The 14,925-nt window shown below is 39.4% G+C and overlaps 1 protein-coding gene across 1 annotated transcript in view; it reads left to right on the forward strand.

Annotated features, from left to right (window-relative positions):
* VAMP7 (vesicle associated membrane protein 7) overlaps positions 1-8,216 on the forward strand; it is a 67,461-nt gene extending 59,245 nt beyond the window's left edge. Inside the window, exons 7-8 of the mRNA XM_004285939.3 lie at positions 2,197-2,289; positions 6,407-8,216. Of these exons, the coding sequence (XP_004285987.1) occupies positions 2,197-2,289; positions 6,407-6,475 (162 nt within the window). The 3' untranslated portion in view covers positions 6,476-8,216. The remainder of the gene's footprint in view (positions 1-2,196; positions 2,290-6,406) is intronic.
* The last annotated feature ends 6,709 nt before the right edge of the window (positions 8,217-14,925 follow it).

Genomic DNA, 14,925 nt, shown 5'->3' on the forward strand with positions numbered 1-14,925 from the left:
GTGATATATCAGTGTTCAAATACTGACCTGAGGATTGTGGAGAAATCGTCACCCCAACCTGTTGAATCACATAACTGTATTTAGGTTTATTAGTTTCATTGCTCACTACTTTTTCTTATTCATATTATCTTCCTCCTTCTTGGAGTCTTTATTGTGACTTAGTTTGTGAGTAATTGAAAAGAGTTTGGGCAACTGAGAAGTTCACCAACTATGTACAATTTAGAGGGCACAGTCCCCAAGCCTCCCTCAATTCTGACACCAGCTGCAAGTTTGTTCATTCCCCAAACCATTCTAAGGTTTGATAACTCACTAGAAGGACTAACAGAACTCTATGAAAGCTATTATAGTTATGGTTTTTACAGGCAAAGGTTACAGATTAAGCTCAGCCAAAAGAAGCAGCACATGGGGTGGAGTTGGAGAGGTAACAAACCCACAGTTTCTGTTGTTCTCTCCCCATGGGCTCATTACTCTCCCAGCATAGATGTGTGATGACATTGTCAACAAAGAATTAATCAGTCCATCTAAGAAAGAAATGGAAAATTTTATTTGAGCCAAATTTGAGAATTATAACCAGGGAAGAGAATCTCAGAAAGCTCAGAGAACTGTTCCGCCTGTTAGAAGTCAAGTCACAGTTCTATAAGGCTTTTGAGACAGAGGACTGGACATTAAATGACATATTATTGACACTTACACAATCCAGATCTAAGTGTCACTGTGACCCCTTACAAGATCAAGAAGGAATGTTATCTTTAAGTTGTCTTGTTGGTGCTGGGAGAATGTTGGTCTTTATGGTTGAGCAGGAGTTTTTGCTGATGGGGAAGGTTTGGTCAATGCATAATGCAGATACACAGTGCACATTGTGGGGAGAGAGGAGGCCAAAGGGCAGAGAAAAATTTTTATGTTTAAATTTTTGTCTTGCCATAAAATATGAATTTTATTTCACAAAATACACAGAGCATTGTACAACAAGGAAGCTTGCCCACGCTTCATTGTTCAGTTTTGTTGTTGTTTTTATTGAAGTATAGTTGATTTACAATGTTGCATTAGTTTCTGGTGTACAGTAAAGTGATTCAGTTATATATATATATATATATATATATATATATATATATGTATGCTTTTTCACATTCTTTTCCTTTATGGCTTATTATAGGATACTGAACATAGTTCCCTGTGCTATACAGTAGGACCTTGTTATTTCATTTTTCAGTTTTTATTGTGGTTTCATTACATAAGCATGATTGACTGATTGCCTACTTGCTTAATCTGAGTCTCCAGTCTCTAGCTCCTCTAGAGACCCAGAGCCCCTATCCTAAATCATATAGTTGGGCTTTCTAGAGTGAGTAGTCCCTGCACTAAATCACATTGTTACTATTTGGCTAGCCCATGGCCCCCAGAAAAGAAAAGGTTACCTCCCAGGAGCTGAGAGCAAAGGTCAGATCCCTGTTTGGGCAAGGTTAAATTCTTTATGATACAGTACACTTAGTAGGCATTTGGGTTGTTTCCAGTCTTGAGATTAGACAAATAGTTCAGTTAGAAACATTTTTGTATATGTCTTTAGATGAACTTATACATGTAATATCTCTGTTGGGTATATACCTAGGAGTGGAATTGCTGGGCTCTTAGGGATTTTTGTTTGTTTGTTTGTTTTAAACTGCTTGTGTCCTGGTGGGAATCGTTCAGTAGTTATTGAGAAATTGATGCTGCAACAGAAAATGGATAACTGAAGGAGTGAAGTTCTTTGGGTTTGGGCCCTCATACGAGTAAATACATATCTTCCTATGGAAATTGAACAGGTTCTTATGGTTCACAATGCCAGGATTATACTGGGCAGAATAGGCAAATGTGTTTGCAGCCAACTAGCTCATGCTTTCTTATTGGAAGCATGAAGATGAAAAGGCTTTTCTGCTATCACGAAGAACTACTTCTAGTGCTCAACATCACATGCATTGCTGTGGTGGAGAAGAAAAAGGAGGGAATCCTTTCCAGTGGGCTCATACTGCTTACCATATATGTGGCAGAGTCCTGCTTTGTGGAACTAGTGATTATGAATGGCCAGTCTCTACCTGTGGAGAGGGAAGGGGTAAAAACCATTGAAACAGAATTTAATGAAAGTAAAAGTTTTGCAGGTATTATTGCAAATCAATCATGTAGTCAATGCCAGGGATCAGACAATTCATGCTTTTTTTTTTCTAGTCTGTCACCTTCAAAACAACCAGCAGAAATCTTGCCCGAGCCATGTGTATGAAGAATCTCAAGCTCACTATCATCATCATCATCATATCAGTCGTAAGTTTTTGTCCGTTTAATATATGATTTTATTTTTCAATCTCTAAGAAATTAGGTGCTGGAATTCTTTCTCAGTGATTAGCACTCTGAAAAAAAATGATTAGCCCTCTGAAATGAGCTACATATAAATTTTAATGGTGAAACACATGACCAGGGATTAGCTTTCCTATGAAGTTACTGTGTCATAGCATCCCTACTTAAACCCTATTTCCCTACTGAGAATTCTTATATGTAAGTAGTCGTTTAAGGCATTCCAGATATTCCTGATTATTTAATGGTTTTCTCACTGCTGAAATGGGACTCTTTTAAACTTGCATTTTCTAATTGAGTGAATATTTTCTAATTATATTTCTGTTTTCTAGTTAATTCTGTTTTCTGTTCCTTTGTTTCTGTTTTCTCTTTTCTAATTCATCTGTTTTGTTTCTGGCAACCTTGCATAATTTTTAGTAGTTGTAATAGTTTGTCAGTTGATTCTTCTGTGTGCTGTAGATCAGGAGTCAGCAAACTTTCTGTGAGGTCCAAATAGTAAATATTTTAGGCCTTGCAGTTCACATACAGTCTCTGTCACATATTATTTTTTTAAACAACTGTTGAAAAATATAAAAACCATTCTTAGCTCACAAGCAATGGCTGTAGTTTGTTGACTCCTGCTATAGATAAATTATGATATTGTCTATTAATAATCTTAACCTCATCATTTATTTATACACACACACACACACACACACACGCACACACACACACATTTCATTTACAAGCGGTGCTGAATAATTGTGGTATCAGTAGGAATCTTTATTTAGTTCCTGGTTTTAATTGGAATGCTTCTAATATTTATGAGTGATATTTACTATGAATTCTTGTCACTTTTATTGTGAAGTTAAAGAACATTTTATTTCTAGAGTGCTAAAAGTTTTTTTTAAGAAATGGTATTTCTCTACCCAATGAATTGATAATATAACAACATTTAATAATATATTGAATGACATTAATGAAAGCACTAATAATTAACTATTCTTTCATTTCTGGGATAAGTACTAAGAGGTCATTATGTAGTATTCCTTTTTTTTTTTTTTTTTTGTGGTACGCGGGCCTCTCACTGTTGTGGCCTCTCCCGTTGCGGAGCACAGGCTCCAGACGCGCAGGCTCAGCGGCCATGGCCCACGGGCCCAGCCGCTCCGCGGCATGTGGGATCTTCCCAGACCGGGGCACAAACCCGTGTCCCCTGCATCGGCAGGCGGACTCTCAACCACTGCGCCACCAGGGAAGCCTGTAGTATTCTTTTAATGCATGGTGAGTTCAGTTTCCTAATACTTACTTACTTACCCTTGTCTATAAATATAAAGTAGTCTAGGGACTTCCCTGGTGGTCCAGTGGTTAAGACTTTGCCTTCCAGTGCAGCAGGTGCAGGTTCAATCCCTGGTTGGGGAGCTAAGATCCCACATGCCTCGTGGCCAAAAAATCCAAAACACAAAACGGAAGCAATATTGTAACAAATTCAATAAAGACTTTAAAAATGGTCCACATCAATATAAACAAAAAAAAATGTAGTCTGTATGCTGTCCTCCTTTTGGAACCCCAATATAAAAAGATATTGGACCTCTTTGAACTATCCTGCATGTCTGGTAACCTTTTTAATATGTTTAAACTCCTTTTTGCAACACATTCTGGGTGAATCATTCAGCTAACTCTTCCAGCTCTGTTCATTCTGCTATCCAGTTCTTCTTTTTAAAAATTAATTTTTAAATGTTTATTTTTTAAAGTCATGCTTTAAATTTCTAAGAACTTTTATTATTCTTATTTTAACATTTTTTTTTTCATAGAAGTTGTACTTGTTAACAAATATACTCTCTCCTTGAATTTGTCTGGATATATATTCAGAGATATATCATAGGGAATTCGTTTCTGCAAGGGCAAGAGCTGGCTAGGCAAGTCCAAAATCCACAGAGCAGGCTGTCAGGAAGGGCTGGCTGGACCTGAGGGGCAGGAGCAAACCTGTATATAGAGGCAGAATATCTTCTTCAAGGAAACCTTGGCTCCACTCTTAAGGCCTTTTAACTGCTTGGATCAGGCTTATTCAGATTATGTAGGATAATCTGCCTTACTTAAAGTCAACTGATTTATGAGCTTTAATCACATCTACAAAATACAGCAACACCTTGATTAGTGTTTGATTGGATACCAGTGCAGTGTAGCCTCCCCAAGTTGACACACAAAACTGACCTCACAGAAATGTAGTTAGTTATGTTTATACGTAATGGGTATATTTTTAAAATTTTATTTCTAATATGGTTAAGTGTTGATAGTTATAACCCACCTCTAAACAAGAGGTCTTTGGAGTCCTCACTAATTTTTAAGAGTGTAAAGAAGTCCTGAACCAAAAGCTTGAGAGCTGCTGCTCTAAGGAGTGGGGGAGGGATCCTTTGCTTTGGGGGTAGTTTGTGTCTGGGCAAAGCAGCATTTCCTCCTCATCCTTTTTTCATTTACAGATGCCCAAAGTTAACTCCTAGCAGATATCTCTGACTCAGCTCCACTTCTCCTTGACCCCTATTGAAGGTCTTCCACCTTAGACAGCTGGACTTGCCTAGCAGAGAAGGGCAGCTGTAGCTCTATTAATGTTGTACTGGAAATTGTGCCTTGATTGTTCCCTTGTTCAGGATCCTCAGGTGGCACATTCTTGGCTTCTCAGCTTAGCTTCTTCCTCCTTCTTTGGTCTAGGAATTTAGATTGATTTATACAGGTAGATTATTACTAAATTCAGATTATATTTATTGATTACTTACTACATGCAGAGTACTTTGCCAACTTGCCAACCCTTTACCAGAAGGTGTTGTCACCTAACATATTGTACTTCAGCTTTAAAAATCCTTATATTTTAGCTGTGGCAAAGAGTAACTTTCTATCAAATTGGAATATCTGTGTTTATGTGAATATGTTGAGTAGTTTAGCCTATTTATTAATAACCAGAATTTTCTATAACCCCTACCCCCAACATTTATAGAGAAGTAAGGAAAAACACTTTGCTGACTTTAGGTAGGGAGCATGTAATTCATAATGTATTTTTTTCTAAGTGTGTGAGTAATGAAATCAGTCACTTAAAGATCTTAGAAAGTTGCAATTTAAATCAGAACAAAATGACTGATTTAATGCGAACCTAAATTTTACAATGAATCTATTTTTGGAATGTAGTAATCTGAGCAAGCATATGCCATGCAGAATATCATAATTTAAAATTATAATACCATAATTAAAAAGCTAATACCTCTTTTTTGTTTTTTCAATTTTTAAAGCTTTTTAAAATTGAGATACTTAAAGGAAAATGCACATATCTTAAGCATACAGTTCAATGACAGATTCACACATTTGTGTAACCCATACTTTTATCAAGATACAGAGTGTTTTCATCCCCAGAAAGACGGTTCATGTCCTTTCTCAGTCAACCCCCACCCCCAGCTGAGTGGCTACCATTGTTCTGATTTCTTTTGCTGTGGACTACTTTTGCCTCTTCTAGGACTTCACGTAACAGAATCATACAGTGTATCCTGTTTTGAGTCCTAAAACGCTAGTACATCTTTATTAGGACTAGTATTTTTGCTGTGTTACTTATAATTGGGTAATTATAATTATCATTGTAATCCACTGAAAGGTTCATGGCAACATTTTTGCTCATAGGTGATATAGATGTAGAGTCTACTCATGCTTTTTAATATTTTTAATCATCCTGATAATGAAAAATTAATCCATGTGCAAAAGCCTAAAAATATACTTAATTATAAAATCATACTTAAGGGGATCACGCTAATCTGTGATCTTTATGACAGTGATGTTATCAGTAGAGTTGCTTATATAATTCCATTCTGCCTGCTTCCCAGTGAAGAGAAACAACCCCACTGCTTTCCCTACCAGAAAAGAAAACAGCGGAATTCAAGTGGATGTGGGTTATATCAAAAAAGATCATTTTAATTCCACTTCTGTGTTTGAAAATACTTGATTAGTATATTGTATTATTACACAACTCCTACTCTAATGGAACCAATATTTGTTCATCAGTCTTTATATATTATTTAGGAGCCTATGATGGATTCAAGAAAATAAAATTGCCTTCTCTGCCCCTCCCCAGGTATTCATCTATATTATTGTGTCACCACTCTGTGGTGGATTTACATGGCCAAGCTGTGTGAAGAAATAAAAAAGTTATCATTAACCAAGGATACGAGAGAACAAAGAGTTAAAAGCAATCCGTGTGATTCAAGCCTTTTAATACTGACAGATGGTGTCTGCCAGTCTCTTCAACCCTCTTCTTTCTCTTTTTTTAATATTCTTCTATGCCTCCAGATTTATCTTTGTCCTATCAACCAGTTTATTCCAGTGCACTTCAGACTGAACCATTTATTGCAGCAGTAGCCTTAAAAAGGCATTTTGTTTCTTTGGTTTGTTAACTAGTGTCATCTACTTATAGATACATTTTTGTTTATAACTGCACAAAGCTATCACCAAGGTAGAAACCACCTGTCTTATGAGCTGTCTACTGAAATTATGGATGACCTTTGTGCACACAAAAGTTTAAGAGACAGTATTGCTAACATCTCGTCTTAATGTCTTTTGATTTTGAAGGGTTTTAAGTGCTTGAAAATAAAATACATGGAAAATTGTTGTTATTTGGGGAATTGTAATTAATTGTTGGTGTTTCTAGGAGCCCAAGCAGGTAAAGTATTAAACATTTTATCTCAGTCAGATGGGGAACGTTTTGCTAGCCTGTTAGAAGCAAACAGAATTATCCTTGTCTGCCTATTATTAACTTTTAGGAAGAAAGTTTTGATCATTCACAAACCTCACAGAGCTTGATAGTCTCTGTTTCTCCATTGCAGTTGATTTGAGAAGACGGTGGTTTAAATATTGTTGAAGGTTGTGGTTTTTTACATATTCCTTTTTCTTTGGTGGGTATTTAGGGCAATTGTGTAGATAATAGAATGGATAGTGGAGGGAGTGGGGAGACACATTCCTCTGGCTCACCAAAGAAAAGGAAGAGAACCACAGTGGAAAAGCCCAAACTGAATATAGTCAGCAATCAACTCCAGGGTTTGGGTTTGACTGGTGTTGAATAGTAGTTTGCGCATCCTTTGTGGTTTAGTAAGTTCTTTAATCTGCCTAGTTTTGAAGAATTCTTTTGGGAAACTTGAGAGTAGACAGTATGATACATAGAAACAGTACAAGACATTTTAGCTAACATCCATGTAACTGCAGTGTGAAATAACTGGAGTGTAATCATACTGCTTTGGCTACTCTGGCATCTGTTAGCTAGTGTGTACTTTTGGTGTGTATCTGAAAGGACAGCATTTGCTGCTGTAGATCTAATTGCATTTATTTATCAATAAATGCCAGTAAATGGAAATTATATTACATTTGACTATTTTCCCAATGAAAGAACAAATTGGTCTGTAAAACCTAGTCACCTTTTTAGCCTAATCATGTGCCTTGAATATTTATGTGTCACATAATCTGGCACCTGCTACCTGTTCTTCCATCTATATCTTTCAATTCATGCTGATTCGTTTATTTGACATATTTTCAACCCCTTGGGACTCTTTTCCTGGTGAACATGTATAGTGAAAATGTTTTTTCAGTCCTCTTTATCAACACTAATGCCTTTTAATTACATCAGCATTTCCTATTGGAAAACACATTTGTTCCATGAAAACATTTGGCATTCCTTAATAATAACTTCCAAATGTCTTTAATCCAAAGAAAAAGACTTAAAGCTTATTTCCCTTTCTTATACACACCTGAATAAAAATGATGTGCATGTTTTAGGGATAAATTACTTAACCATCCCTTGATCTATTTATGTATAAGAATGCTTTTTAAAGCACATATCTTGTTTTAAATGATGCACAAACTGAAGGCATTAATAAAATTTAAGAGTAATACAATGAGTTGCTTGTTTTAGAGTTTCTTCCTGCAGTCTGATTTCTTCTGATGACATTTTACTATAGTTTACAGAACAAAAGTATTTTACTTATGCTGAAAATACATTTAAAAGTGTGACCTGGAGCCTTACAGTAAAGAGCTGTAGCACTGTCTCAGGTGTAAAAAATTTCTTCAAAACCAAAAGACACAAAAGAAGTTAAAAAAGTATGTAGGGCATACCAAAAACAATGAAAGATCATGAAATGACCACACAGCCTCTACAGCCATCATCCTGAGACCATGGTTGAGACAGAACAGGAAAAGAACCCCAGGGACTGTAATCCAGTTCAACACAACTGACTGGTTCTGAAATAGATGGCTCAAAGGAAGGCATTTGAGGGTGAGAGAGAATAATTTGTTGGAGCAAAACAGGTTTGGGTAAGGAAAAAAAGAAATAAGAGTGGCAAAGATGAAATGTACAAAAACTGGGCCACAACGAAACAATAATCTGTCACTTTGGGCCTTTGAACCTAGGTAACTGAAGTCAAGAATGGTAGAATATGTTTCTGTACATGCTAGAGCAACTCAAAAACAGCCCATTTAACTCTCCCCAGGCCTCATCCAGGTTTCAACTGAAGTGTGCATTCCCTAACCAGACAGAGGGGGAAAAAAGGCTATTTGGTTGTTATGAACAAAGAAAGAAGTGGTTAAAAGCTAATTATTTCTCTTTACTTCGAACCCTTGGCCACAAGGTCAAATAGTGTCACAGTCCCTAAGTTTCCTTCAGAATAGATGGATATGGCTTCCATCAGATAATGATTCTTCCTTGCTTAACTCTGCTTTCCCAGCCTCAAGATAGACGAAGAAATTGGGTTGCTTCCCTGGATATCTTAATGAAATTGATATAACAACAGAAATAACAGCCCTAGACCCTCCTACAGTGTTTTACATTAGAAGCAGATCTGTTTCTGACTACTCCATCTTTTAAAAAATAATAAATGGGGTAGAGTGGTGGTGGTGGTGGTGGTTAACCTATGATTCAGTTTGAATTCAATGAGTAAAACAGAGCCAACACAAGTATTACTGAAACAAGGGGTTTAATACTGTCTTCAAGCTTATACAGGTGTATGACAAAGTAGGAAGATAAAGTCTGGAAGGGAGGTGCCAGGGGATCAGAGGAACAGTCCTAAGCATTTCCACTTAAAGTGCTAGTGCTGTTGAACAGGTTGGAGCTTGTTGGAAAACCTGAGAATCCCTACACGTCTGTTTGCCAAAATAGGTGTGTGACAAGAGTTGTGTGGAAAAGAAGCCACAGGCTCAGTAAACCTGATGCCAAGTACCCAATTGTGTCCCCAGTTGGTCAGCAGGGCCAGTAGTCAAGAGGATGAGCTGGATGCGGAGTGGAGGAGATAGAGAAAAAGCTAGGGTATGTCAGGCACCTTAGCGTCTTCATGTCTGACTGCCCTGACCTTCAAAGAGTATTGGCCTCCACTTTCCTTCTGCTTTCCAAGTCTTACGTGAGTTCATTTCACTGGCAAAACAATTCTAAAAGCATATAGGGAAGGGAATTTTAATGAAATTCCCAGCTTCTAGCAAGAACAGTGGTGCCAGTCTAGCACAGTCAAGTTCTTCCTATATTCATTTTTAAGATCAACTGCTTCATCTTAGGGAGAAAGACCATTTGGGAAGTTAAAGCATTCTTTTGGTCAAGGTACATTGTACAAAATTATTTTGGATGCTTGTTGTTTACTAAAACAAAACGTCTAAATTCAAAATATGTTGTGACTTGTTACATCTCTTCCAAAAAGAATAACTGTGAAAGAAAATTCATATGCACAGGTTGACACCCTGATTTACTTGTTTTTTATTTGCATTCCAATTTGAACCAGCATAAAGAAAAGTTTAAAAGTCTCATGCACAGAGAGAGAACATTAAATTCAGTAATACCCCTTACAGACTTCACTTCTGGCCAAGATAGAGTAACAGTGATTGCATTTACCCTCCTACCTGAAATAACCCAGTAAAGGACAAAATATTTGAAACAACTGTTTTTAAGACACTGGACTCCAGGCAATGAAGGGCAGTGATATTTCAAAGAGGTGAACCCAATTATTGCCCCAGCTTATTATGTTGAGAGAGTATCCAGGCTACAATGGAGTGAGAAGGAACCCAGGAAGAGCCTGGAAGATTCCTTAAGTTGACACATGACAGATACCCAGAGATGTTTGCACGGCAGGGCATGGTACTAAAAATGAGACAGCTGCAGAGAGAGGACTCTAGAGATCTGAGGAAACTACCCAATGGCAGGGAAAGAACCACCCAAAGACTAGAAGGAAGAATATCCTACACCCACACAGGGCTAGGAATAACCCTACAGATAGGAGATAGACAGGAAAACCTCATGAGTCACAGGGTATTGGGTAGAGTACTCAGAAGGGTCTTGCATAGACCAGGGTTTCTCAATATTGGCACTGTTGGCCTTTGGGGCCAGATGTTCTTTGAGACTGTCCTGTGCATTGTGGGATGTTTAGCAGCATCCCTGACCACAACCCACTGGATGCCAGGAGCACCCTCTCTCCAATTGTGACAACTAAGAATGTCCCAAATGTTCCTGCAAAGTTGGGGTGGGGAACAAAATCAACCTTGGTTAAGAACCACTGGCCTAGGGCTTCCCTGGTGGCGCAGTGGTTGAGAGTCCGCCCGCCGATGCAGGGGACACGGGTTCGTGCCCCGGTCTGGGAAGATCCCACATGCCACGGAGCGGCTGGGCCCGTGAGCCATGGCCGCTGAGCCTGTGCATCCGGAGCCTGCGCTCTGCAATGGGAGAGGCCACAACAGTGAGAGGCCCGCATAACGCAAAAAAAAGAAAGAAGAAGAAAGAACCACTGGCCTAGACTTAACAGTCTCACCCAGGATAATAAATCTTAAAATCCAGACCTTAGAAGCTGTTTCCAAGTAACTGTCCTAGAACAAAGCTTAAGGATATATTTGTGGGAATATAAACAAGGTAAAAGAGTGTTGGGCAGGGCAGCAAATAAAAAATGACCAGTCACACAAAGAAGCAGAAAATATGACCAATAATAAGGGAAAAGCCATTCAATTAAAATAAACGTGGAACTGATACAGATGTTAGAATTACCAAAGACATAAAAAGTTGTTAATATTATATTTCATATGTTCCAAAAAGTAAGTAAAATATGGAATTTGAAAAGGCCCATTGAATTTTTAGAGATGAAGGCTAGGTTTTCTGAGATAAAAAATACACTGGATAGAATTAGTGACAGCATAGACGTTTCAGAAGAAAAGATTATTGACCTTGAAGACATAGCAATACAAACTATCTGAATGAAACATACCAGTTAAATACATTGTTAAATGTCAAAATGAATTTTAAAAAAGGAAGAGTCAACTCTAAACGCCTATAAGAAACTCACTTTAAACATTAATGGGTTAAAGTAAAAATATGGAACAATATACATGCTGACACCAATCAAGAAAATTGGAATGGCTATTGTAATATCAGATGAAGTAGATTTCAGAGCAAAGAGTATCCAGGGATGAAGGAGTTTATGTGTCAATTCATCGGGGGTCAGGGTATAGGGATTAATATTGGGGGATAGGTTTGGGGTCACCTCTAACTGCAGCCCTATAATATGGGGAAAAAAATAAATACTAGAGGTTGGTTTGTACTTCAGATTCTTGCTTAGAAACTAACCCTAGTAAAGAATTGTGACTGGAGGTACAGTGAGACATGAGAAATCAAAAGTATACCTTTATCAATTATATATTACTGCATAACTACAATCCCAAAAATGTGTGCCATTAGAAAATTACAAGTATTTTCCAGTGTTCATGTTTATGATCAGGTTAAGGACTCCATAGGGGTCAGGGTAAGGGTCAGAATCAGGGGCCACGGGTAGTTGTCCGGAGTAGGGGTAGGGGTCAGGGTTAGGGGCAGTTCAGTTGCTCATCATTGTGCATAAATAGATAAAGCACAGATAAATACGTTAAAGGTTACAATGTAGAGGCATGAATTTTAATTTAATTATTTGCTTTATGGTCTGCAAATACTTGCTACAGGTAAAACATACACAACAATCCTGAGGAAAATGAACACTGGGTTTCCGATTAGCGCTAACATTTCTGAAAGCCACTTTTTCTCTGATGGCTCCATGTGGCTTTTGAAGTAAATAAACTGAGCACACAAAGATCAACTTTGACCCACACACCAGTAAAACAAGCAACGCTGGTGAAAACTGTAAAGAAAAAAAAAAACAACCATTGCAGTCCTGGAAATTGACTTAAGGGCAGTCAGCACATGAAAAAAAATCAGGAAAGTCTGCTACATCTTGGTAAGAACAGTGAGATTCTGTGGCACGTTAACCCTGACCCACTCCCTCTCTTCCCCTCCAAACTCAAGCTTGATGGAGTGAGGCTAGAAGATAGGTATCCCTCCTCTTCCAGCTCCAGTCAAGAGATATGGAATCTCCCCAGGAGTGTCAGGCTGCCAGCCCTTCTTATGTCCCCAGCTGCACATTACAGAGGCTCAATCCTAGGTCAGTGCAGCCAAGAATCAAGGCTCCCTTCCTCCACCTAGTACCCCTTCATAGGGCAGAGGCTCCACCTCAGGTGCAGCATGATGAAAATACTGGGGCTCCAATCTCCCTCACCCCAGGTCAATTGTAGAGTACAGATTCTGTGCCAAGGCAAACAGGCTGCCACTCCAGCTCAGCACCCTGTCAGAAAGCACAGGTATCACTTTGAGGGAAGTGGGTTCCTGTCCCTAGCTCCAGAGAAGTGCCTTAGATATTCCACCCAGGGAGAGAGGCAAGAGATAGAAGGCTCTAAAGCTATCCCTAAAGGGACAGGCTATATATAGAACAGAGTGTGTGGGACGAAGCCTACGATGTAGATAATGGAGCAAAGCAATTGAGAGCAGACAGGAGATCAAGATGGAATAGAAGGACATGGAGGTCACCTCCTCCCACAAATGTATAAAAAATAGTTACATGTGGAATAATTCTCACAGAATACCTGCTGAACACTGGCAGGTGATATCATACAACCAGAGCTGCAAGATCACCACATAACTGGATAGGACGAAAGGGCAAAAAAAAAAAAAAAAAAAAAAAGGAATCAGGACAGAACCTATGCCCCAGGGAGGGAACTCTGAAAGGGGAAAGGTGCCCTCATCCTGGGAACCCCCTTCACTGGCTGGGAGATTAGCTGGACAGATAGAGAGCTTCAGAGGCTCAGAGGAGAGTGCAGCAGCCTGCTTGCAGCAGGCAGAACAAAGATAGACCTGCACAGAAGGCCACCTGGCCACCTCACTGAACACCCCAGCCTGAGATGTGTACCTGCCAGTGTATGCATCGGCTGGGTGCTGAAATCCAGGCTTCAGTGGACAGACCCAGGGACAGGACTCAGTTTGGCTCTGTGGAGACAGCCCAAAGGACCTGGAGTGTGGTCTGAGCCACAACTGGTGGTGTGAGCAGGATGGAGTTCAGGTCCACAATAAGAGCCCCATGATCAATGCCTGCCTGAAGGGAGGGGTGTGGCCCCGCCATAGCAGCCTCATTCTTAGCTTGCTCACAATGGGCCTAGCTCCACTGCTATGAGTTCTTGGAGCACGCAAGCTCTGGGGGCAAGAGGGCTGAACTCTGAGCTGACTCCCAGTGGGTGTGCAACTTTGGCAGATTCATTCTGGCAGTTTTGTGAGCGCAGCACCTGGGGGACATCCAAGGTGATGACCGGTGCTCCCGTAGCTGAGGTGGGTCCAGCACCAGCAGCAGCAGGCTTTATGGGTGCACACACACAGAGGTGGGGCTGAAATCTGAGCTGATTTGCAAGTGCTTCCACAGCAGAGGTGGACCCAAGTGTAGTGCCAACAACAGTGTACTTTGTGAGCACACACAGTGGGTGACAGGCAACATCACAGAGTACAAGTCTTGGAGGACAGCTCTTGGAGAGGAATACACAGTGACTCCTTTCCCAGCAGGAGCACTCCAATTCCACCTACCTCACATCTCAGCTTAAAACTGGATCTGGGGACTTGTACTCCAAAAACTGGAGAGCAGACCCTGTCCCCAAAAGGGCTGTGACAACCATGGAGCAAAGAGGAGGCCCTGTCTAACATCCAGTGCAGACTCTGGTCACCACAGCACTTATCATGCCCCCTATCAAGGGGATAATGACCAACACATCCTGAGGAAAGATATGGCAGGCATCCATACCAAAAACAGCCCTTGCACCAAAAATATTAGACTTGTGCAGGCTACACAGGGATGACCCCACATAAAAACAGGCCTTCAAGACAACAGTAGATAACTGTTTCTCCTAAATTCATAGCGTCAGAGAAATATAAGCAAAATGAAGAAGCAGAGGAACCACTCCCAATTAAAAGAACAAGAGAAATCCCCTGAAAGAACAAACAATGAAACAGACCTTCAGTCTACCAGACCCTTTGTTCAATAAGTAGGTAATAAAAATGCTGAAGGAATTAAGATAGGCTATCAATAGAAATGCAGATCACTGTAACAAGGAACTAAAAACTTTAAAGAGAAGTCAATCAAAACTAGACAACTCAATTGCCAAGATGAAAACTGAGCTAAAGGCAATAAATAGCAAGGTAAATAATACAGAAGAACAAATAAGTGATCTGAAAGATAGAATAATGGAAATCATCTGATCAGAACAGCAGACAGAAAGACAAATGAAAAAAAATAAAAGCAA

The sequence above is a fragment of the Orcinus orca genome, chromosome X (assembly GCF_937001465.1).
Source record: "Orcinus orca chromosome X, mOrcOrc1.1, whole genome shotgun sequence".
NCBI lineage: Eukaryota > Metazoa > Chordata > Mammalia > Artiodactyla > Delphinidae > Orcinus > Orcinus orca.